The 25,707-nt window shown below is 39.2% G+C and overlaps 1 protein-coding gene across 8 annotated transcripts in view; it reads right to left on the bottom strand.

Moving 5' to 3' along the window:
* CPQ (carboxypeptidase Q) overlaps positions 1-25,707 on the bottom strand; it is a 429,842-nt gene that overhangs the window by 102,366 nt on the left and 301,769 nt on the right. The window contains exon 8 of one of the 8 annotated variants that reach the window (XM_023248132.2): positions 1,703-1,812. The exons of the other annotated variants lie outside the window; for them this stretch is intronic. Coding sequence (XP_023103900.1) covers positions 1,718-1,812 — 95 coding nt within the window. The 3' untranslated portion in view covers positions 1,703-1,717. Of the gene's footprint in view, positions 1-1,702; positions 1,813-25,707 lie in introns of those variants that run through there. 8 annotated transcript variants of the gene reach the window in all.

Raw genomic sequence — 25,707 nt, 5'->3', positions numbered from 1 at the left:
GTCTCGCAGAAGAAGGCTAATATAAATCTATAAACTATTTCACTGTTCCAATGGTGAGGAAGATGAGGGAACGTTTTATCATTCACAGATGAAAAGGTTGAGGTCACAAAATATAAGGTTTTATGCAACTGCATCCTGGAAACCGAACAAAATTACCGAATAGCTGTGGAAATTCATGTGGTTTTGGCAGAATAAAAGTACAATATAGGAAATTAAATAACCATAGAGTGAATGAAATTTTAAAAGCTATTTTGGAAATGAAATATAAAATCAGTCTTATGATACCAAATCAGGAGTTTCAAAGTGTTTTCTTCCAAAATCTTATTTTGAAGATTCATAAAACCAATGTTTTCTGTTGTACTAGGGTAGTGAAGAAGTTACAAGTGCTTTACTAAACTGCAATAAAACTAAGGATTAGCCAATACTCTGCTCATGTTATATGCTTAATTTCTTAGGTTCCTAACAAAAGTAGCAGATTGTTACGTCTGTACTTTCCTTTAAAATACTTCAGAATAGGTTTGTCCATCAATGTTCATAGCAGCATTATTCATAATAGCCAAAAGGTGGAACCAACCCAAATGTCCATTGAGGGATAAATAGATAAACAAAGTGTGGTATATACATACAATGGAGTATTATTCAGCCTTCAAAAGAAATGAAATTCTTACACATACTACAAGATACATGAAGCTTGAAGACATTATGCCAAGTAAAATAAGGCAGACACAAAAAGAAAAACATTACATGACTCCACTTACATGAAGGACCTGGAGTAGTCAACTTCACAGAGAAAATAGAATGGGGAGTTATTGTTATTCTTTTATGGGTACCTAGTTTGGGAAGATGAAAACGTTGTGGAGATGGATGGTGGCGATGGATAACAACATAAATTCTAAAGAATAGCACACTTAAAAATGGTTAAAAGGGTAAGTTTTACATTATGTATATTTTACTACAATAAAAGAATAGGTCAATATGTGCAGTGTGATCCTATGTGGCTGTTACTTAGGTTAGGCTATAACCAGGTGCTGGGTTCATTCTAATCAAGAAAGCACAAAATAGGGGTGGTCTTTCCAGTTAGCTACACAGGTTTGTCTTTTCTTTATTTCAATCCATAAGCAATGCTTTGCTAATTAACATAACTGAAAGTCACTAATGGGTTTTTTTCATTGATGAAATTAATAGTCTGTCATGTAGCTCGGTGAATGTTAGAAATGGGCTCTCATTAGTGAAATTGAAACTCTTCATTTTATTTATATGTGGATTGGCAGAAATATTTTAGGGACACTCCCCACACTTGCTCCACAAAGGCATAAGAATTCAATTATGCCTGTGGCCTTTAGCCTCAGGGATGATGGTCTTGGCTAAATCTCTCAATAGTCCTATGCCCAGCGAGGAGCACCGGAAGATCCTGGATTTCTGACGATACGGGCCACAAGGGTGTCCAGATCCTGCCCCCGGAATCTTCACGATGGCCTCAGTGAATAATCTGTGCAAATTTGGGGTCAGAACACCAAAACTATAGAGTGCTAGAACAGACTCAAGTCTATAGAAATGGTCACATGAACTCTGTGTGTGGGTTTATTTGTTAATAAGTGTTTACTGAGTAGATGTTTTATATGTGTTTATATATTTGCCTGAGATTTCTGTTCGTTGTGACCTAGTAGTGAAGTTATCAGCTAAGTAGGAAACCCTTACCTCAAAACTTCTTCAGAGGCTACCAAGATTTACCAAGAAGAAACTGAGGGTCATCCATGACCAAATCAGTCCAGGTCAGTTGACAATCACAAACACAGAGGCCAGAGGGAAATTCTAGTGTCAAAGGACAAGGAAAACCAAACCAGAATCAGATTACTAATCCTGGGAATATGCAATGGATGGTAAACTATAACATTTACCTTCCTCTCTGATTTTAGAGATAAAAATCTGAGGCTCAGAAGTCATTGAGGGATCTTTCCAAGTGCAAATGAATTTTATAAGCAGAAACTAAAGGGAAACCTTTGTTATTATCATTATTTAAGAGTTACCGGTTGTTGAGCCATTATCATGTGTGACACACTACTAGGTACTTTAACGCAGGATTGCTAATTTTCACAGAATCCTTGCAGAGTCAGTAGCATTGTCCCCAGTTTTCAGAGGAGGGACTAAAGTTCAGAGAAGTCATGTCAGCAGATGTGGTCAGTGCCCCATTTGTGGCCCCATGACACTCAGCATTCTTCACTAGATGTCGGCATCCTACTACAAACAATCTCTCAGGGAGTGGAGCAGGCTAGAAGTCCTGGACATGATGGCCCTTGTATCAGCCCTTGGCTAATGATGAAAGCTTCGTCCTCTAAACTGGCTACCTCTGAGGCATGTTCTACTGTCTCCCAGATCCCAGAGTTCACTCAGAGGCTTACAGGAGTAGCCTGCTCAATAACATACTGTTTATTAGCTTCCTTCCATTTTCTGACTCATTTCCTCAGTCCCCATCAGCGCTTCTTGGAATCACCTTTCAAATAAACTACCTGTCTCAAATCCTTGTCTCAGAGAATATTTTGGGGGAATGTACCCCAAAGTAACCCAGCCAGCTACCAGGTTGTGGAATTAGACAAATGAACCCAGGTATATCTGCATTTGAGGGTCGTACTGTTCTCCTACTTTACATATTTGAATTGCATCTTCCTTTTTTCCTAAGTAGAGAGAAAAGGAGAGAGTGGATATTACAGAAAAAACTCTTAAGTTTTCTAAACAGTTTGTTTGGTTAATATCTCAAGCTCTCATGTCCTCAAGAGTTTATACTCACGACTCTGCACCATAGCAATATGAAACAAATTATCCCAATGATGTTTAGTAATCTGATTAGTCAATGTGGCAGGTTGCAAAACAGCCCTCAAAGATGTCTACATTCTAGTCTCCAGAACCTATGAATGTTAACTCTATATGGCAAAAGGGAACTTTGCAGATGTGATGAAGTTAAGAATCTTGAGATTGGGAGATTATACTGGATTATCTGGGTGGATCTAATGTAAGCACAAAGGTCCTTATAAGAAGGATATAGGAGTCAGGGAAGAAGGTGATGTAATGGGAGGGCGGAGATTATACTGATGCGATTTGCAGATGGAGGAAGGGTCACGAGGTAATAGGAGCCACAAAAGGTAAGGAAATGGGTTTTCTCCTCAGATCCCCCCCAGAAGGAAACATCCCTGCTAATGCCTTAATTTTATCCCAGTGAAAACTGATTTCTGATATGTAATGTACACAACTGTAAGAGAAGAAATCTGTGTTGTTTTAAGCCACTAAATTTATGGTAATATGTTACAGAGGGGACAGGAAACAGTCAGCTAAGCAGTACTGGTGATAACAGTAGTATGTAAATTAGGTAGTATTCATTCAGCCCTTATGATGTCTAAGCATGGTGCTGGGAATTCTATCGGATCTTCTAGCCTAATCCTCCCCAGAAGTCCTTTTGAGGGACTATTTTAAAATTATTTTTTAAATGTTGATTTTTGAGAGAGAGAGAGAGAGAGAGAGAGAGAGAGAGAGAGAAGGGAAGGGACAGAGAAAGAGGGAGATACAAAATCCAAAGCAGGCTCCAGGCTCTGAGCTGTCAGCACAGAGCCCAACGGGGGGTCAAACCCATGAGCTCTGAGATCATGACTCAAGTTGAAATTGGATACCTCACTGACTGAGCCACCCAGATGCCACTTAAGGGACTATTTTTAATCTACTCATTTTCTGGACAAGGAAGCTGAGATTTAGAGAGGTTTAGAACTTCAAATCATAGCTAATACCTGAACTCGAGTCCGTCTGGGCCTGAAATCACGTTCCAACTAAAAACACCAGAGTCTTAGTCCTTGGGATGGTGAGTGGAAGGAGGTAAGCGAAAGGACATGTGTCACCAGTGTCGCAGAGCAGCTGTCCCTCAATTATATGTTGAACAGAGGGGAACAGCCACACGCAGGATACTGAGGTTGAACCTTGGCCTCACCCACTTTTCCTATCACAGAACCCCTTCCCTCTTCCCCTCTGTGCTTCTGGAAAAGGGCAACTTAACTCAAACAGTACTGCTGGTTGGACGAGGATAATTTAGGAATTAGGTGTTTCACTTTTAAGGTCTTCTTAGCTTCTAACTTCTATCAGAATTGAGACAAGAAATTCCTCCAGCAGCTTTCTTGAAATTGGGAGTGGCTTTGAAAACCCAGAAAGAAACACATCCTTCTTAGTTTTTTTCAGTTTGAGTGCAGTTTAATTCTCAAAACAAACAAAAAGCTCAAATGGTCACACTGATTCTAAAACAGAACAGGATTTGAGGGGCGCCTGTGTGGCTCAGTCGCTTAAGTGACCGACTTCAGCTCAGGTCATGATGTCGCAGTTCATGAGTTTGAGCCCTGCGTTGGGCTCTGTGCTGACAGCTCGGAGCCCGGAGCCTGTTTCTGATTCTGTGTCTCCCTGTCTCTCTGCCCCTCCTCCGATTGTGCGTGTTCACTCTCTCTCTCCCTTCCTTTCTCTCTCTCTCAAAAATAAATAAAAACACTAAAGAAAGTAAAAAAAAAAAAAAAAGGAACAGGATTTGACTGATGCACACAGCTAGATGAGAAAAGCAGGAAGTAGGTTTATATACCTTTCCCCCTGTTTAACATCCAATATCTGAGAGAGAGAGACAGAGAGAGAGAGACAGAGACAGAGAGAGAGAGAGAGAGAGAGAGAGAGAGAGAGAGAGAATCACCAGTCAAATGAATAAATAGGGCCAAATAAATGAAGAAAGCAATATGTGGGAAGGAAGGCTAAGACAGTACTTTCATGTAAGGCTTGCATCTGTGTATTTTAATCACGTGTACTAATACCCACTTACATACTTGCAGGACATTAGCAGTGATAAGGGGGCTTCTTTGTTTGAAACTTTGTAAAGCCAACCTTTACTCCAGGATAGTAAGTTTTCATTTTGCCTGTGCCAACTCTGACCTCCTGGAACTGACTTCTAGAACCCTATATGGCAGAGAATTAATGGCCAAATCAAGACTCAGCTGGAAAGAATGTGTGATTGATTAAGTGATGTCAGCTTTGGACTCAGAATAGGGGAGTTGTAGGAGTGCTGTGCATTTGCTGAAACCTTCAAAACAATTAACTGTGGGCAGAGCACACTGCCCAGATTGAAGACCATGCCATCATCTCTGAAACTATATGCTATGAATATGCAGTTTTCACTTCTGCTTCTTCCATAGTTTTCCTAACTGACAACCAGCAAATCTTACTTTTTGCTTCTAAGCATACTGAAAAACAATGACTTTAATTTAAGAATGTATTTGACAAGAAGTTCAAATCAAATGTCCATCAAGTTCTCTGAAGATAAGGAATATTATATGCACCAAGAATCATTAAAGACAATAAAGCTCTAACATTCCTTAACACAAGTGTTGTTGGGTATTACTCTAATAAAGTTTCTTTATCAGCTCAGTGAATGAATGGGCCTTTACTTCCCACATAATAATTCTGTGAAATGAATGCATACAATTCATAATAATTTAAATCAATTACAAATTTAACTTTAAAATCACCTCTAAAACTTACTTAGGAATGTTAAAAGAATTTTCTCACTTGTTTTGAAATTATCCAATAGGCAATCACTAGGTTTTATCTTTTTACCTATTCTTCCCAGGCACATATGGTGGTGTCATTCTATCAACCAAATTTCCCATTATAAGAAAACCAGCAGAATCAAAAGGCTACCCAGAATATTGTTTTCATCAATAATAATAATAATAATAATAATACCATCTTTTAAATAGCTCAAGTTTGCAACTGTTTAATCTATCATATCTACTTGATTTCTTAAAATGTTTATTTACTTTGAGAGAGAGAAAAAGCGTGAATGAGCAGGGGATGGGCAGAGAGAGAGAGAGACAGAGGGAGAGAACCCCAAGTAGACTCCACACTGTCAGTACAGAGCCCAACAGGGGGCTTGAGCTTATGAATCATGAGATCATAACCTGGGCCAAAATCAAGAGTCAGACGCTTAATGGACTGGGCCACTCAGGCACCCCTACTTGACTTAAAATAATTTTTTAAATTCTCTTATTTGAGAGACAGAGAGAGAGAGAGAGAAAGCGCACAATTGGGGGAGGGGAAGAGGGGGAGGGATAAAGAGAGAATCCTAAGCAGGGTCCATGCCCAGGGCACAGCCCTACATGGAGCTCAGTCTCACAACAGCAAGATCGTGACCTGAGCCAAAGTCAAGAGTAGGACGCTTAACCGACTAAGCCACCCAAGTGCCCCTTGATTTTTATTTAATATATATTCTACAGCATTATTCCCAAATTATAGATATTAAGTGAGGTTACTGAATAAATGGCAGAGCTAGGACACAAACCCCAAACACTGTGACAAAGTCCATACTCCCATGCCTGATCTGCCTGGTTTCTATTACATCACCATGTGATTCTCTGGCCTGAGATAAACCCATTTCCCTACTGCCCCATGAGAATTGCCCCCCTCTACTACTTCTCTCTTCTTTTTTCCTAGCTCAGACTGCCTCCCCTTCACCTCCACCTATTTGAGGTCTACAACTCCTCATGGCTCTCCTCATCTCTGCCATCTTTATACATTTTTGCTATTCTTGCTGAACTCCTTCCATGCTTACATTTTCAATACTTATTGATATATTCCTCCATGCTGCTTGATGTCCATTCATTAAACAACTAATTCTTGAAGGTCTACAATATGCCAAGTACTACCTAGGCACTAGAGATTCCTCAGTGAATAAGGCGTCTTCTTGTGGAGTTTACGTTACAGCTGGGGTTCCTGCTTTTAGTATTTACATCTGGATTTTTAAGATCCTTTGCAATGGTAACTCCACTTGTGATTTCTCTGTCTATGGAGGAGCAATGTAATTCAATGTTGTGTAGCTTATCACTAAATTAATAAACGGTGCCCTGGTGGTGTAAGTATATAGGTAGCTAATATCAGGTGACTAGACAGGTAAACTTACTTGAGATACCAACTCAGTCCATTCTCCTCTAATTTTTTTAACACTGGGAAATCTACATTACCATTGAGTAAGGTACTTTTGAAATTCTCTAAGCGAGAACTTGTAAAGGAATTGTAAGGGGGAAATGCCTGAGGATTGGTTTCCTGTATATGCTAAAATCAAGATCCAAAATATCTATTTCTCAGAGATATGCCCAGAAAGACCCACTACACATGGGAACAACATTTTAAGAGGTTTTGAATTATTGTGCTCATTAATATGTTTTTTCCTTCCTTTGATCTTTTCCTTGAGGACAACTGGAGCTGTACTTACAACATTTCAAGGGTGGTGAGAGTTTAGAACTAGGAAAAATCACTTGCTCAGAAAAACATATTTTAAGACTTTTTATTATAACCAAAATGAACAAGGGTGGAGTTGAACTCACCAAAACAAAACACTGTTCCCTTCCAAGTCTGATAGGAAGTGATCAGAGAACGAGCTTTAGGACTTCTTCCAGAGAATTCATCATAGGAAATTTAGTGTCTCGGGTGTTTTAAAAACTTGGTTTAAAAAATACTTGGTTTCTGTGTTAAATTAAACTTATATATTTAATGTGCCTAAGGCAGTTTCCTCCATAAAGTTTCTCTCTGAATTTTGCAAACACACACACACACACACACACACACACACACACACACCCCTCATGTTATAGAGTTAGTTTGCATGTCTCCCTTGAAGAATCATGAGATACCAATGGCTGTTTTAGGACCTGATTTGCATAAATATCCCTTTTCCCTATTTGAGGACAGGTGAAGGGACTCTTGCCAAGTCTTCTAGCTACTTAAGATCAAACTTCCTCCAGAGGACAGCCAGATGCACTCAGATAGTATAGGAGCTCACCTTGTGCCAAGGAACACAGTGAATTTGTGTCATGCCTTAGGACACAATCTAAAGAGAATCGTAGTACTAAGCAGGGGTATAACACTGGGTAATGCTATCTAGACTTCTCTCTCAAAATTAATTCTAGAGATGTTTCTCAAAGATCTTAAAAAACATAATGACCCTGGAGGAACAAGAAAAATTTTCCATAGAGAGCTAATGTCTAGAGCTGGAGTGGAGAGGGAAATACACCTTCTCTCTCAAGAACCTAGAAGCAGTCTGGGAGGGAAAAAGGCATTGGAGAAGGCCTCTTGAAATTGATGTTATGACTGGCCCCACTACACTAAGCATCTTGAGAGCACAGACTGTCTTGTCCATGACTGACTCCCTCGGACCTAGGACAGTGATTGCCTCATTAACGTTTTATAGCCGAATTGAATGGAAAGCAGCTGCAGAAAATGATAAAATAAAAAAGTGGGCAGTGCAAAGTTGGGAAGACTGTATTATTTGTGTATTCCAAGTTCTCTCCACCAATCTATTATGAGGCCCCAGTGATATCTGAGAGAGAAGAGTAGAGAAACTTTAAAAATACAATAACTGGAATAATGAAGAGGATAAAGGCTGTGATAGAGTCAATGCTATGTGTTCACCAAACCATTTTTCTCCTGGAGACACAAGAAGGCTCCATTTCCTAGCTTCCTTACACCTAGACAGGGCTACGCAACTGGTCCTGGACAATGGCTTTTGGGCAGGGGTCACATGTGCTACTTCAAAGCCTAGCTGTAAAAACCTCTCTTGTAATCTTCCAAGTTCTCTCCTTCTCTCCCTCCTTCCCTCCCTCCCTCCCTCCCTCCTTCTCTCTCTCTCCCCCGCTTCATTGTTTGACCAAATACAGAGGTACAGAGGTGTCACTTGAAGACTTTAAGTGTCTAAAGTCTTAGGGCACATCAAGGCCAGTAGATGGAAAAAGTCTGATTACCTGAATAACTGTGTAGTATACAACATCCCCTCCCAAATACTGATCCCCACTGGCCTGTGTCATGAGCGAGAACTAATGTTTATTTGTTAAGTCATTGTGATAGGGGTGTTTGTTATAGCTGCCAACATTACATATGCTAACTAATACAGAAACCATTCGATTCTGTGTTAGTTATAGGGACACTGAACCCTCTGATTCCTAAAGGAGAGTAGGACTGGAAAATGGGGATTGCTAGAAAATGTGGGTGCACATCTGTATAAATATATACTAAATCAAATGCAATTTATGAAGCATTTTCCACATGCAAGATATCAAATAAATAGCAAGTTATTTTCGATTTCCATAGCACTTGTCAGTTTTATCATTTATCATATTTTGTCTACTTATTTTTTTAACATGAAATTTATTATCAAATTTGTTTCCATACAACACCCAGTGCTCATCCCAAAAGGTGCCCTACTCAATACCCATCACCCACCTTGTCTACTTATTAAGGTATGTTCATACCTTATTTCCCTTTCTAGGTGGTAAACTTAAAGGAAGGGCTATATTTTATTCAAAGGCCTAATTCAATCACAAAGTCCAGTTCACTCTTGAACAACGAGGGGTGGGGGTTTGGGGTTCCAAACCCCCCTGCAGCTGAAAATCTGCATATAACTTTTGCTTCCTCAAAAATTTTACCACTAATAACCTACTATTGACTGGAAGCCTTGCCAATAATGTAAATGGTCAACTAACACATAATTTGTATGTTATTCAGATTATGTACAGTATTCTTACAATAAAGTAAGCTAGAAAAAAGAAAATGATATTAAGAAAATCATAAGGAAAATATATTTATGGTGTTTTATATCTACTGTATTTATGGGGAAAAAACTCATGTATAAATGGATCCACACAGCTCAAACATGTGTTGTTCAAGGGTCAATTGGAGATATATAATAAGTATTTTGAATTGATTTCCCAGGCTTTCTCTCTCAAAGAGTAATAAATGGAATAAGGTTGATGAAGTACGTGGAAAATATTTACCCTGTTTTTTTTGTACTCTAGGCTAGTACTCCATGTGTTCAAATCCTGACTCCAATACTTATACGTTATATGACTTGGCTAAGGTACTTACCTCTCTCATTATCAGTTTCCTCATCCATTAAATGAGATTAAAGTAAGATAATATATGTAAAACATTTAGAAAGTGCCTACCATATAGTAAGTATTCAATAAATATAATCATCATCACTACAACCCCCACCATAATTTCACTAGAAAATTGCTGATAATATTTGTTATTTTAAACAGGTATAGTAAACCCAAATGCCTTTACGGTCCAGGTTGGTAATGTAAGTGAGATAAAGTAAAAGCAAAATGGCTGGAGTTCAGAACTAGGTGGTAAGAAAAATAAGAGGCCTATTACTATATATTACTATATATAGGAAGATATATACACACAGTAATATATAGTAATATATATGGTGTATATATAATATATATAGTATATATATATGGTGTATATAGCAATATATGGGAATATGTATGGTGTATATATATTCCTAAATATATAGTAATGTGTTATATTACTATATATATTCCTAAATATATAGTAATATGCTATATTACTATATATATAGTAATATATAGTAAATATATAGTAATATATTTATGAATATATATGGTATATATATCATATACACAGATAGTATGATTAACACTATGTTAAAGGTTTGCTAGGAGAATATAAAGAATGGGTGCCAATCAGCCATAATGATTACTAACATTTCCTGAATGAGCACGTTAAGATGTTAGTATATGAACTAAGCCTTAAAAGATAAGAAGTCGTCAGCCACAAGGATTAGAAAGAAGTAATGTTAGGGGTGCCTGGGTGGCGCAGTCGGTTAAGCGCCTGACTTCAGCCAGGTCACGATCTCGCGTTCCGTGAGTTCGAGCCCCGCGTCGGGCTCTGGGCAGATGGCTCAGAGCCTGGAGCCTGTTTCCGAATCTGTGTCTCCCTCTCTCTCTGCCCCTCCCCTGCTCTGTCTCTCTCTGTCCCAAAAATAAATAAACGTTGAAAAAAAAAAAGCTTAAAAAAAAATAAAATAAAAAATAAAAAAAAAGAAAGAAGTAATGTTAGAAGCAGAGAGAACAGCATATGAAAGGAAGAATTGTGAGATAATTTGGTGTTTTGAAGGAACTTCTGGTAGGGTGTTATGCTGGAGTAAATGTCCACATGGAAATCTGGTCGGAGAGCAGGCTGCAGAGTTTGGCAGGTGGCAGGTTATGAAGGACATTGTATGACATGCTCAGAAGTTTGCCTAGAAAGCAATGGGAAGCCACATTTTAAGAAGATAACTAGAAGCAATGTACTAATGAGAAAGTTTTAGTGCCTTAACTAAAGTAATAGCACAATGAATAGAGAAAAGGCTACATTCTGAAAGTAGAATTAGCATATCTTGGGAATCAATTGAGTGGAAAGGGCTGAATGAGGAAGAAAGGTCTAAGTCAATGCAAAGCTTTTAGGTTTGTGTGACTAGGATGATAATTTTCTATTCCTAGAGGTGGACTGGAACGAGAACGGGATAAAAGTTCAGCTCTGGTCATGTTGAGTTTAAGTACCTACTGACCATCCACATGGTAATGTTGACTACATGGATTTTAACACCCAGAGATATAGATTTGGGAACTTCCAGAGCTCTCTTTTAGGGACACTGAGCTAAATAAGAAGAGAAGAATCCAAGCATGACACCCTATCACATACTAACACTTAAAAGACCAGCACACGGAGAGGAACCTGAAAAGGAACGGGAAGAGGGCGGTGCAAAATCAGGGAAGAGAAGTGCATCAAAGCTAAAGAGGTAAAGAGTATTAAAATGTGCATGGGGCTCACCTGTGTCAATGCTTCAGGAAAATCAAGTAAGGAAAGGACCCATTTGACCTGGCCAAAAACCAAATGAGTCCTTGGTGGGTAGTCTTGGTGGACTGCTTCAGGTGGAATTCAGACTGCAGTTGAGAAAAGGAGTCAGTGGTTGGAGACACGCTTGGCTGCAAAGAAAAAGACCTGGAGGGCCATGGAGTCATGTGAAAGTTGTCACATTTTTTTTTAAATGGAAAAGACTTGGGAATATTCTATATTCTAAAGGGAAAACATTAGTGAAGAGAATTGAAACTATAGAAAAGAAATAATTGCCAGTTTGAGGGGCTTGAGAGTGTAGAAGTTAGAGGACCCAGAACATAATCCTGGAGAAGAAAAGGAATATAGATCCTATTGTACCCAAAAGGGAGAGTGGGAATGGATGATAATGGACTGCCTTTTGCTGAGCAAGGAAGGAAATGGAGGGTGGAAGAGGAGTTCAGTGGTGGTAGTTTGGGAGAGGAACTGACTGAGGACATACAGAAGGGGGCCTAACTGAGGTCCCAGCTAAGGTTGGAGGCCATGAACTTGCACCAAGTTAGTGGTGTATGTGACTTTTTCAAGAAGCCTTGTTTTCGAGTATAGATGAGGCAAAGAAGGCAGATGAATGATTTGATCCAAGATGTCCGGACATCAGAGGAAAAAGCTTATGCTCAGGAGCTGTTTAGTGATTTCCTCAGCCTGAGATTTCATTATGAGTCTGAACAATTTGCAAAACTGCAAATCATCTGAGATTTTCCCAAAGCCATGTTGAATACTAATTCATCTAGATAGACAGTGTAACCTGCAAGGGAATTGGAGCCTTTAAACTCAATTCTCTCTTGACACTTGAGAAATGAATGGAGAATTATGTGTCCAATTCTTAATCCTTGGAGGGCCAAGCACAAAAGTGTTTTATAAGAGTTATCAGAGAAGAGTTTTGTTCTCAGAATGCTCATTCTGAAAAAAAGTAGAAATTAGAAAAAAAAAGGAGCAAGGAGGCTTTCACATACTTCTAAGAGGAAAAGGAGGGGGCATTCCCTACCTTTATGAAGCCTCATACCTTATGGAACTCTAGGTACTGGCTATGACAAGCCTTTACATTTAAAGTAGAAGGCAAAGAAAAAGCAGACAAATGGCTTCCCTTAAAGATTTCATATTCTATTTTTTTAAGTTATTTTCCTTTTCTTGTTCCACTGAAGGATTATGTACAAATCTATACCCAGTAGAAGCAAAGTGGCTTTTTTTTTTTAATGTTTTATTTTATTTTTGAGAGAGAGAGTGAGAGAATGAGCAGGGGAGGGGCAGAGAGAGAGGGGGGAGACAGAGGATCTGAAGTGGGCTCTGTGCTGACAGCAGACAGCCCGATGCAGGGCTCGAACACATGAATAGCGAGATCATGATCTGAGCTGAAGCTGGATGTTTAACCAACTGAGCCACCCAGGTGCCTCTAAAGATTTCATATTCTAACTGGTGGCTTAACCTCTCAGGAAGCTTAGTCCTTACAAAGAATACAGATAAGAGGAGGGACTCCTGTCCTCTCTGCCCAGGGTAATAAGCATCAAGTGTAAGTTCAATCTCCATAGTTGTCTATGCCACTCATGGGGCACAACTGGATTCCTTCCCACACCTCTTGAGGAAGGATACCTCTCTACTATTTCTGCAGAAGTGCCTGTTGGACAGGAATTTCCCCCACTATACCCTGACACCATTTCATGTTTATGTGAAAATGAACATTTCATAGGCTTTAAAAACCTTATGATTCTGAGGATAGCCACAGCTGACAAGAGATTTCTGACAGATTTAAAAGGTAATGGGTTTTCTACTAGTTTCATCCTTTCTATATTCCCTTTTGTTATGAATGAATAAAACTTTCTGGACCATTAACTGCCTTTCTTCATAATTTTAGCAGCCCATAATTTCAGTATTATGTGTCAATATAGGTGCAATACATACATAAACAAATCATAAAATGGTAGGAATCATGTGTTTTGTTGATTCTGGTTCCAGAGGTATTCAGGATAACTGCAGATTATCTGGGATGGTAGTAAGTTCAGATGGGCCTGATATTTTATATCCATCCATCTATCCATCTATCCATGCATTCCACCCATTTCTCACTTGAGTAGACTTTGGAAAACCATTTCATTCCCCTTGCTCTTCCTTATAATTCCCCTACTGACCCACTGCTTCATGGAGAGGAGTCTCTACTCACCCTTCTCACTGTTCCTAAATCCCTACTTCCCAAGTTCATAAATGATAGGGGCATGCAACTCGAGATCAGATGAACTAATCATAAACAAACAATGGCAAAGCAGAAAATTAATCTTAAAAAAAAAAAACACAGCACCTACAAAGAGAACCTGAAATGTTCATGGCAAAAAAACATACTCTTCCTGGTTTGCCTTTCCTGCAGATAACATTAAGATATCCAGCCACAGAATTGTACCTCTTCCTGAGAACACCCAATCTAGAGCAAATCCCTGCTTCCTTGGACCCCACCTCAAACTCTGTCCTAATGCAAACCCAAATGTCTCAAGTCCTTTTTAACATCTTTGACTGAGAAGCCCCATGATTTCTCATGGTATATGTCCTCTCCCACTGCAATGAGTAATAAACCTGCCTTGTTCAACTGCATATGCCTTCCTGGTCTTTGACAAAGCAGAAGTTATAGGGACTCTTGGGGCACTCTGGTCTGATGTGAAGTGTACACAGTGTTTGAAAAGAATGAGGTGGGTAAAGAAATGAAAGAGGTGACTCTAGTGAGGGTGGACAAGGATGTTTCCTTTCAAAAATCCTAATTCCAAAGAATCTCTTGAGAACTTTCCCGCACTCAGCTCCTGTCTCTTGCATGAAGTCTAATATGGAAGGCACCCACACACTGACTCATGATTGGGAAGGCTTTTGTGGTTAAACCTGACTTTTTATCCCATACATTATTCTAGGCCAGCTCAGCAGCTGTTTGTTATTTTCAGTGAGTCAAATATGGTTGACCTTCTAGGTTCTGAGTGTGGGAAATGTAAGATCTCCAAGGGTACCAGTTAGAGGGTGGTTTAGAAATGTGACATGTAATATGGCATCTCAATATCTTTATAGAAATGAATTGAGACGGGATGAAGGTAAAGTAGAAAGTTAAGGAGAAAGTCTCTGAGGAGGTGGTTTTACAAACCATCATTTAAAACCAAGGGAAATTATTATAAAACATAAGGAAAATGCTGGGTTTTCTATGGGTGTTTGGTTTCTGGAAATCTGTTACTTATATAACTACAGGACCATGTAGAAATTAGTTTATTTTTACAAGTTGTGCCTCTGTATTTGTCAGAGTCTTGGTATTATGGGGGTAGAAGGCAAAGATGATTATCTCTACTCATATACTAGAAAACTGAGTCATGGTAATAAGTCTCTCAACACTGCAAAAGCTTCATCAACAGGGCTCTGGAACTCACCCAGGTCTTCCCACTCTAGAGTGCTCTCAGCATCACCAAACTTCTATTCATCCCAAGTAGCCCAGTTGTTATTCCTTTGGTTCTGAATCTGATAACATTATTAAATCTGGGAAAACACTGACTAGATCATGAAATTCTTAGGTAGTTACAGTAAGTTGATGCTGTTTGAACACATGAACAAGGACCCAGAACCCCTGCCTTTCCTCAAAGGATGGTTCCTGGACACCCTACATCTTAGTCATAAGGGGACTTATGGGGAACTTAAGAAAAATGAAGATTCTGGATCCCAACCCAGATTTACTACATTAATGTTTCTTAGTATGGGACTCAGGAATCTGTACTTTTAACAGGCTTTACAAGAGATTCTTAATTATATTATTTGAATACCACTGGTCCAGGGTAAGTAAGTGTTTGCAAAAGGCCAAAGTTAAAGAAAGGATCAACACCCCCAACCCCTATTGATGTTGAGTTCAATACACATAAGGGTTAGGGTAGTGCTGAGAAGGAAAAAGTGGCAAATGTTTCATTCAGGAATCATCATGCAAAAATTTGAGGAGCCCTCTTAGCTTTTAATGACTACAAAATAAATACATCTACAGCAGTAAGAGATTCAATGTGGGTTTTTTTCCAGATCTTGTAACAAAACTGCTATTCTTATGCTCATGGGGGATGAGGGGATACCCCTATACTAACAGCAAATGAAAAGGATCTAGTAGACGATTCTGATGTTAGAATCAATGGCTTTAGGTCTGGTCTTGTTTAAGGGGAAAACTAAGGATTATATCATGGATCATTAAAATTGCTTCTAGGACTGTGGTTTTAGGAAAGAAGCAGACATACAGCAAGGGTAGACAGAATCAATGTGATTTTCTTTTTTTTTTTTTTTTTCAACGTTTATTTATTTTTGGGACAGAGAGAGACAGAGCATGAACGGGGGAGGGGCAGAGAGAGAGGGAGACACAGAATCGGAAACAGGCTCCAGGCTCTGAGCCATCAGCCATCAGCCCAGAGCCTGACGCGGGGCTCGAACTCACGGACCGCGACATCATGACCTGGCTGAAGTCGGACGCTTAACCGACTGCGCCACCCAGGCGCCCCAGTGTGATTTTCTTAATAGCAATGGCTGTCTACGTATCTTGGGAGTGGTAATATTATAAATTATTATCTTTAAAATTTTTTAATGTTTATTTATTTTTGAGAGAGAGAGAGAGAGAGAGAGAGAGAGAGAGGCAGAGAGAGAGGGGGGCAGAAGATCCGAAGCCAGCTCTGTCAGCACAGAGCCCAAAGTGGGGCTCAAACTCATGAACCTTGAGATCATGACCCAAGCTGAAGTCAGACATTCAACCCACTGAGCTGCCCAGGCACCCCATACTATCTTTTTCCATAGAAGGGTTACCTTTAAAAGTTATTTCACGCATAGCTCGGACTTTATATTTTATGGCTAAGCTACATGCAATATATTCCTTTTCTAATAGTTTTAATCAAGCTGTTCTTTTAAGCAATCTATGGCTAAAATTAATCAAGTTGGATGAAAATAATGCTACAAACCAGTCTGTTACTCAAAGTAGTATTGTTTTAAAGATTTTTTTTTTTTTTTTTTTTTTTTTTTAGCAATCTCTACACCCAATGTGGGGCTAGAACTGAAGATCAAGAGTCACTTGCTTTACTGACTAAGCCAGCCAGGCACCCCCGCAACCCCAAGTAGCATTTTTAAAACTAGGTCTTATGTTCTGAACGCAAAAATCTCTTGCAAACGAATAAATGCAACACAAGGGAGTGAAGGGCTCCTGTGGTAACAGAGTTAAGAGAACCATCAGCCTCTAGCGCTTGATCTCAATTATTCTAATTTTCACTGTTGGAACCGATGTTTAAGTTCTTCAACAGTTGCATAACATTTGAAAAGTCAGTAAAATCACATGCTGGCTTGTAAAAAGCCATCCTAGGTTATTCACTCTATAATAAGTAAGCAAACTGCATACAATTTCTCTTTACAAAATCTCATTTGGGACTTGAATGCAGTACAGAGAACCAGACAACAGGTACTAAGTGAAGCCAGCGAACCTTTTGCTTCCTTTTCCCAAATGGTCGTCTTAGACACAGATGTTTAAAACGTGCTACAGATGTGTAAATCAAAGTAGATGCTATTTATAAAATTAAAATGCCACTGACCAAAAGTGAAATATGTACCATTTTTACCCCACTACCAGCTTGGCAACTAGTTTGGTGAAAATTAACTATACTTGCGTGAAATTTATTACCACTGTGTTCATTAGTACCATTTCTTTTTTACCACTAATATTTTTACCACAAATACACAGTAATGAGATATTGTCAAAGGAGTAAATACTTTCTTTTCCGAAATCATATTTTGAAAAGAATGGATGGGGGGGGGGGGAGCTCATTTTCTCTTTCTTTTTCTTTGTTTTTAACTTCTGTTCGGATGTAAAATGTTTAATAAATGCAAATCAAATATCCTCTGATGACAAAGAAATTTCCAATATCATCTTATAAACTGTGCTTACGTATCACCAGGACAAAATAATAACTATAGGTATTTCAATTTAAAATTTGATCAAGTGCTCTAAATGATGTATCACTTCTTTTTAAACCAGGTACTGCAAAGGGGCACTTTTTAAAACCAGGTACAGACTATGAATATAAAATATCCCACGTTAGCAATAAACTTTTGTATTTTTTAGTGAGATCTTTTCAAATTAATCTTTCAACACTCATATTGAGAAATCCCAGTTCTTGTCAGTTCTCAAATTTAATGACAGCCTTTTGCATTTGTGATGTTGAGGATTAGAATAAGGTAATGAATTCACACACTCAGCTAATTCAGTTTACCTTCAGTCCACAAAATTAATGCAACTGGATTCCTAGTGGGAAAGCCTTTTAAATTTAAAATTCTGTTTTGGATTTCTTAATTTACTACTCAAGGTGTAATGCTAATTACCATTACAACAAAAGATTAAAACAAAGAGAAAAGACTGCTCGACTCTTCCCGGTGGTGAGGACTGTGGTTAAGCAGGGGTGAACACCCTAGCCCTCAGCTGTAAGGCAGGGTTGAAAGGCAGCAACCTCAGTGAACAGCGCCTGGGAAAGGTGTTCTCAGCCAGGCAAGCTGACTACTGCAGCTAGGAGCCACAGGCTGTCTTGATTTCCCTTCGTTTTTTCACAGTGCAAGACCATTCCTTCTGTCCCGTGTAATTTGCAGCCATTATCATAGATATTAGATGTGGAAAGACTTGGCAGGTCACCTAATTCCCCAGCCCTTCGCACAGAATGCCCCTGTTGAATATTTATGAGGCAGTTGTTAGCTGGTGGAAACCAGCCTATTAGCAATCATGGTCATTTACCACTACCTGGGGGCAAACAACATCAAAAGGGCCTTTAAACAAAACCATAAGTGGAAAAAAATAATGAAGGAATGTCATATTCTGGGCATTTGACTAATGGTCAGATAATGAGATTTATTAAAAACTTCCAGAGAAGCTAGATTCCTCTTACGTTTGGGGATCAGTTGAAAAGGCTCTCAACAATACCTGATGGTGGCTCTTTACTTTTTTTTGTGTAGGAAAATCTCAAAATAGGCTCTTCCCATGCCAGAGACAGAGCATGCTTCAAAAGCCAACCTGAAGGATTCTTGATTTAGGTACCATAAATTTAATTAATACGAGACAGCACAGTGTATACTTGATTAACATAAGACAACGTTCTTAGTATTGCTCTGAACAGTGGGAGTTTTGAGACATTTTAAGCTGGCTACCAGGCAGAAATTGGAGAGAGTATCTAGCATTATTTGATATATGGGATAATTTAGACACAAATCCAGATAAATCAGGCCCCAAGTGGATTTGTGTGTATGAAGCTGGGTGTGTGTCTTCGATGAATCAGGCTGCACTGATTGCAAAGCCTACGTGAACTAAGAAGCTGCCACTCCTCACTGTTTTCAGCATCACCCCAGGGATGTAAAGACAGCTGAGAAGGAAAACAGGCTTGCAGTCAAACAGCTGGGGCGGGTCTGCACTGCACTTCATACAAGTTAGGTAGGGGCTCCTAGTGGGTCTTAGCCTCAGTTTCCTCCTCTGTAAAATAGAAATAGCAGTATCTACTCATATGGATATTAAGAAGAGAGGATAAAATAGTGAATGCAATGCATTTAGTACCATGCAGGTCATCAATAAATACTGGCCTCCCTTGCCCTTCTGAGCATTCTATAGTTGCATTTATATGTTCATTTCTAGAAGACAGATTATTTAGGCCTACAGCAGAAATTTATTACAGGTAAATTTGCATGGCTGTAAATGCAATCAAATTTTCAAAATATTTCTAACCCACTGAACAGTAGAACAGGTTTTTAAAGTGCCAAGCAATTAAAATTGCTTCCTTCACATACCCTTGAGTTTAATAGCAAACCAATGCAAAATTTAATGTTGGAGAAGAGGCACGCTCATGCATCCTGTTTTCTTCATTTGAAGGAAATGGGAGCCTAGGATCTAACAACTTCCTCTCTCCTGTAGAATTCTCCAAGCTCCTCAAGCTGCTCCTTCTTCTTCAAGAAACACTAAAGAATTTGTAGGTCACTTCCTCTTTTCTTCAATATGGTGGTGATTCATTTAGATATTAAGGATAATTAAGCATTACAACACACTTGATATTTAAATATTAAGAAACACCATTAACCACCATGGATGAAACTACCATTGACTTTAACCTCGTTCTCAACTTCTTTCTCTCCTAGTTCTTCTTTTAGCCATTAAGTAACTCCCTTAAGGTAGCTCTTCTAGAATTCATTTGATTATTCATAATATTAATAAAATATGCTCACAATGTCCAAAAGCAGTACCCCTCTCTTATTTTATTTTTTAAAATGTTTATTTATTAATTTTGAGAGAAAGAGAGAGAGGCCGGAGAGAAGGAGAGAGAGAGAGAAAAATTCCAAGCAGGCTCCACACTGTCAGCGCGGAGCCCGAGGAGGGGCTCAATCCTACAAACCACGAGATCACAATCTGAGCCAAAATCAAGAGTCAGATGCTCAACCAACTGAGTCACCCAGGCATTCCAGTACCTCTCTTTTAAATGAAAAACAAAAAACAAAAACCAAACAAACAAAAAACACCCTCAAACTATGTTACTGTGATCATGCATACCCAATATTAAATACTTAAGTGAAAACAGGAGAAAATGGGGCGCCTGGGTAGCGCAGTCGGTTAAGCGTCCGACTTCAGCCAGGTCACGATCTCACGGTCTGTGAGTTCGAGCCCCGCGTCAGGCTCTGAGCTGGGCTGATGGCTCAGAGCCTGGAGCCTGTTTCCGATTCTGTGCTCCCCCTCTCTCTGCCCCTCCCCCGTTCATGCTCTGTCTCTCTCTCTCCCAAAAATAAATAAACATTGAAAAAAAAAAAAAGAAAAAAAAACAGGAGAAAATGTCAACATTTTGGATATTGCCAACTATTCCAGGAGATAAAATACTTGGGTAGATGACTTATAGATTCAGCTTTTTGAGGTTCTAAATACTTCCTTAGAAATATGGATTATAGAATGAAACATGCTTATAGGTCAGGAAGAGACCCAAAAGAAAGAGGGCATAACTTCAGAGAGGGTCCCAGTGACTGGTAATTGCAGACATATATTGAAAAAATCTGATCTAAATCTTGACCAAGAACATGAGGAAATAAAACCAGAATTAAGTAGGATTAAAAAAAATACAAAATCCAAGAGAAGCCAAGAAATATGGTACAAACAAAAGAATGAATAAAAATCCAAAGCAGCAATTTACAAGGAAGGTTGGTGGGTATGTAAAAGAAAGTCTTTGTGCTTATTACCTGGCATGGTTTTTCTTTGGTGAGTGTGCACACGTACACGCGCGCGCGCGCACACACACACACACACACACACACCCCGCGTAGTAAGGAAAAGCAAAAAAGAATGACTAGTTCCTTTACAAGGTGCATAAACACATTCTCAGGCAAAATTAAACTTTTAGTTCCAGGACAGTGAAAAAGCACACACTTTGTAAACGTCCCTGAGGGCCTGTGACCCAAGGCACAGGGAAGCACATACCACGATATGAATGGCGTCTTACGCACCTCTGTAATTGTCAACAGATGTGGCATGCCAACAGACTAGAAACAGTTGCCACTTAACACATGCTTTTTGGTGACTGATAGGATGGAAGTCTTAGAAAAATGAAGGTTTGATGAATGAGGCATCCTGCTTAATTGTGCTAAGCTGTTTAGTTTAAATTTTCATAAATAGATTCAACAGAGAAGAAACAGAAAACCTTTTCCTGATTCTCTCAAGAAATAAAAGGGGAGGGCTAGGAAGGAAATGAAAGAGAGAAACACAAGATCACGTTGCTATGGGATACTTAAACTGTATAAATCAGGCATTTGTGTGGTTATATTAACAAAAATTGAAATAAAATTAGTATGAAGACCAGATGTTTAAAAAAATTAGGAAAATATATTCTTTCTCTTCCAAGATATTCTCATCAATTTGCTCCCTACATTTTAGTGATGTTAAATTACCAATCTTTTGAGCAATTTAAAATTCATAGCTGACCTTTATTCATGTTTGTTTGATATAGGCAATTCTGTGCTTACCTAAAAGGTAAAGGTTCATGAGTAGACTGCTCCTTTGTTCAAAACACCACTGTTTACACTGAAAGCAATTTTAACTTATGGAAATATATGGGATTTTGATTATGGAGTACTGACACTATAAAAGGCTTAGTCAGGTAACTCCTCCATTTTCAGGTCAGAAAAGGTGCATACTAAATATATATTTTTGATGCATACTATTTTAATATCACTGTCTGGGATGAGGTTCCTTGCCAATAGAGAATACATAGCTGGTCCATAGCATATAATCTGGAACTTGATTTTGCCCATAAGAGTCAGAGTGCCATCTGTGTCCTTGGCCATGAGCCAGTTGGCTTTTACACCTTCATTCCTATAATCCTCTCACCAACTCTCATCAACCCATAATCAATTTACTTTGGCTGACTAGGAACTATAAAGAAGCCTCAGAATCCCCAGAAGCATCATTTGACATCGAAGAGCTAGTAATGCTATTAATAGTTGACTTTTTTCTTCTTTACTTCCTTATCTAAAGTGTTATTCTATGTTACAGTGAAGTGAGTGGGTGCTTTTCTAAATAATGCCCTTGAACCAGTAAAGTAGCAAGGTGACTTACAGTGAATGCCAGCAGCTCCATCACTCATTTATGTAACCACAAAGTAAGTGTGCTAAGACCCAAAGGTCAGTGAATATCAATAATACTTGTGCATCTTTTGCAGTGTTTCCTAGGATATTCAAGTATATGCGCAGCCATTCTCTCTACTGGGTCTAAATACATGAGAGCATGTTCATAGCAAGGCCTCTTCAGTTAGTTTTGTAGATATAAAGCTATTCCCCAAACCCTGAAACCACTTATTGGAGATCCAATATCTAGAGTGTAATTGACTTTCAAAGACCTTATTGCTTAGCAAATATATTCAACTCTTACAACAGTCCTGTGAAATATTATTGCCCTTATTTCACAAATTAGGAAACTGAAGCTCTGAGAAGTTAAATAACCTGTCCAAAGCACACTTGCGATAAAGCGATGAATCTTGTTCCTCTGTCATGACACTTGCTCCTTCACCACCACAAGGGGTAGATAAGTGGCTAGAACAAGTTAAATGTTAAAGGGGGTCTTTGGGTCTTTGTGATTGTTCTTGCACAGTGTCTTGTTCTTGGGTAACATGCACAGTAAAGTAGCTGTAGAGTGTGTTCCTAATAACTGCTAAATTTCCCCCCTCCCATAGGTAAGGAGAGACTGTGGGGTGGGGATGGGAGGGGAGAACACTCAGGTATTAGACGATGCAGATGAGACTAGGCGTTTTATTTTTATTTTTTAAATGTTTGCTCATTTTTGAGAGAGACAGACAGAGCGCGAGTGGGGGAGGAGCAGAGAGAGAGGGGGACACAGAATCCGAAGCAGGCTTTAGGCTCTGGCTGTCAGCACAGTGCTCTATGTGGGGCTCGAACCCACAAACCATTAGATCATGAACCTGAGCAGAAGTTGGATGCTTAACTGACTGGGCCACACAGGCGGCCAGAGACTAGGTGTTTTAAACTGGGGGTACTTTGTGACTGCTTCTGGGACCTTACTGCTGCTCTTCCTTAGATCCTACGATGGCAGAGGTTTTGTGCATTTTATATTATTTGAATTCAATTATTTGAATAGTGAAAATGAAGGTGGTTACTGTGTTCATTTGCACATTATCCTTCTCTCCATTTTAAGGACTATACATCTTGACCATGGGGGTGGATATAAGAGCCAGCCCGGGTCACTGTGATCTTCTCAACTGAGTTGAATATAATTAGTTACTCTTCTGTGCATAAGAAGCTATAGAGATATAAAAGGCTTGAGTTGCCTATGGTTATAGGCTAGCCTCTCCAGGGACAGCTGGCTTCAGAGAATGAAGGCACCATGAAAGAAACTGGAATAAGCACAAGAGAGAATATGTGTCCTAACAGCATTCAAATGCTGGAATCCAACAGACCAAATCCAACCCTATCCTTCTTGTGGCTTGCTTGAATTTCCCATTTTTTGCTTCAGGTTGTCCACATTTGATTTCTGTCAGTACTGAAGAAGTCTAGAATAATACAGAAATTTTACTTCAATAACTGAAATAATAATAGTGGATTCTTTTTTTTTTTTTTTAATTTTTTTTTTCAACATTTATTTTTTTGGGAGAGAGAGAGAGACAGAGCATGAACGGGGGAGGGGCAGAGAGAGAGGGAGACACAGAATCGGAAACAGGCTCCAGGCTCCGAGCCATCAGCCCAGAGCCTGACGCGGGGCTTGAACTCACGCACCGCGAGATCGTGACCTGGCTGAAGTCTGACGCTTAACCGACTGCGCCACCCAGGCGCCCCAATAATAGTGGATTCTTGAGAATGAACTTTGTGCCAAGCATTTCACTTAGACTGTATTTATTATTTTTTTTCAGTATAATCACATGAGGCAGGTATTATTTTTTTTTAATTTTTTTAACGTTTATTTATTTTTGAGAGAGAGAGACAGAGACAGAGCATGAGTGGGGGAGGCACAGAGAGAGAGGGAGACACAGAATTGGAAGCAGGCTCCAGGCTCTGAGCTGTCAGCACAGAGCCCGACGTGGGGCTCGCACCCACAAACTGTGGGCTGAGCTGAAGTCCAACGCTCAACTGACTGAGCCACCCAGAAGCCCTGAGGCAGGTATTATTCTTCTCATTTTGTTTATGAAGAAATTGAGGCTCCACTAGGTTAAATGACTTTCCTAAGGTTCCACAGCTAAAGAATGGTAGAGCAAGATTTGAATCCATTTCTACTTGGCTCCTAAATACATGCTGTTATTGTCTCATGCTATTTTATACCTTTACATGGTTCTCAGTTCTGGCTGCATTGTGGAATCACCTGGGGAGCTTCTAAAAACAGGTGTGCTCATGCCCCCTCTTTAGGCTTCCAAGTTTGTACAAGGACAGCAGGTACCATTCACACAGAACACAGTGGACTTGTGCTCCGGGAAGTTCGGGGGCCCTGGGGATGAATATGTTCTCAATAAATGATGCTTCCTGGACTTGTGCAACTGATGTGGTACTGCAGCCAGACCAATTAAGTCTGAATCTTTGGGAGTGGGGTCCCAGGTTGATATGATTTTAAAAGCCCTGCAGGTGATTTTAAAGTGCAGTCAAGGGTGTGAACCACAACCGTAACCTAAACACAGATCTTGGATTTATATGGGCTATGACTACACTAGCACAAAATGAAAACTTAAAGCTTATGGTGGGGCAATTAAAACTAATATGCCATGTGACTACAATTATCGGGATATCGCAGATAAAATCTTCTGTCAGGAATAGTGAGTGTGAAATCACTGGACAACAGATCCATTTATGTATTGAACTTTGCAGTACAGTGCTGACTAAAAATATTAAAAAGGTATCTATAAATACCTTCATTCTTAAATATGACATCAACAAAAATTAATAGACTACATCTTCAAAAATGTAGATTTTGTAAAAATGGGTCCAGCAAACATTTTCATGTGGGTTTATATTTTCCATAACTGGATAGTTTTGGGTATTGATGAAGGCCGTGCCCTTTCTCTACGTAAGATTCTTTTCTCTCACCTGCCAGGAGACTATCTCAATTATTATGACAAGAAGGAAGGAAGGAAGGAAGGAAGGAAGGAAGGAAGGAAGGAAGGAAAGAAAGAAAGAAAGAAAGAAAGAAAGAAAGAAAGAAAGAAAGAAAGAAAGAAAGAGGGAGGGAGAGAGAGAGAGAGAGAGAGAGAGAGAAAGAAAGAGAAAGACAGAAAGAAAGAATGAAAGAAAAGAAGGAAGGGGGAATACTAAGGACATTTTTTATAACTTGTCCTAAATAGGCAATAGCTTACTCAGATCTCAAAAGATCCATAACTAATAGATTTTACAGAGCTCAACTATATTTGATTTATGCATTATGAGCTGGAAGGACAATTAAGATAGCAAATGTCATACGGTAAAAGAAAGTTTAGTTACCATGAATTATGCAATCTCACA

This window comes from Felis catus, chromosome F2 (genome assembly GCF_018350175.1).
Source record: "Felis catus isolate Fca126 chromosome F2, F.catus_Fca126_mat1.0, whole genome shotgun sequence".
Classification (NCBI taxonomy): Eukaryota; Metazoa; Chordata; class Mammalia; order Carnivora; family Felidae; genus Felis; species Felis catus.
This window is presented reverse-complemented; position numbering and strand designations above follow the sequence as displayed.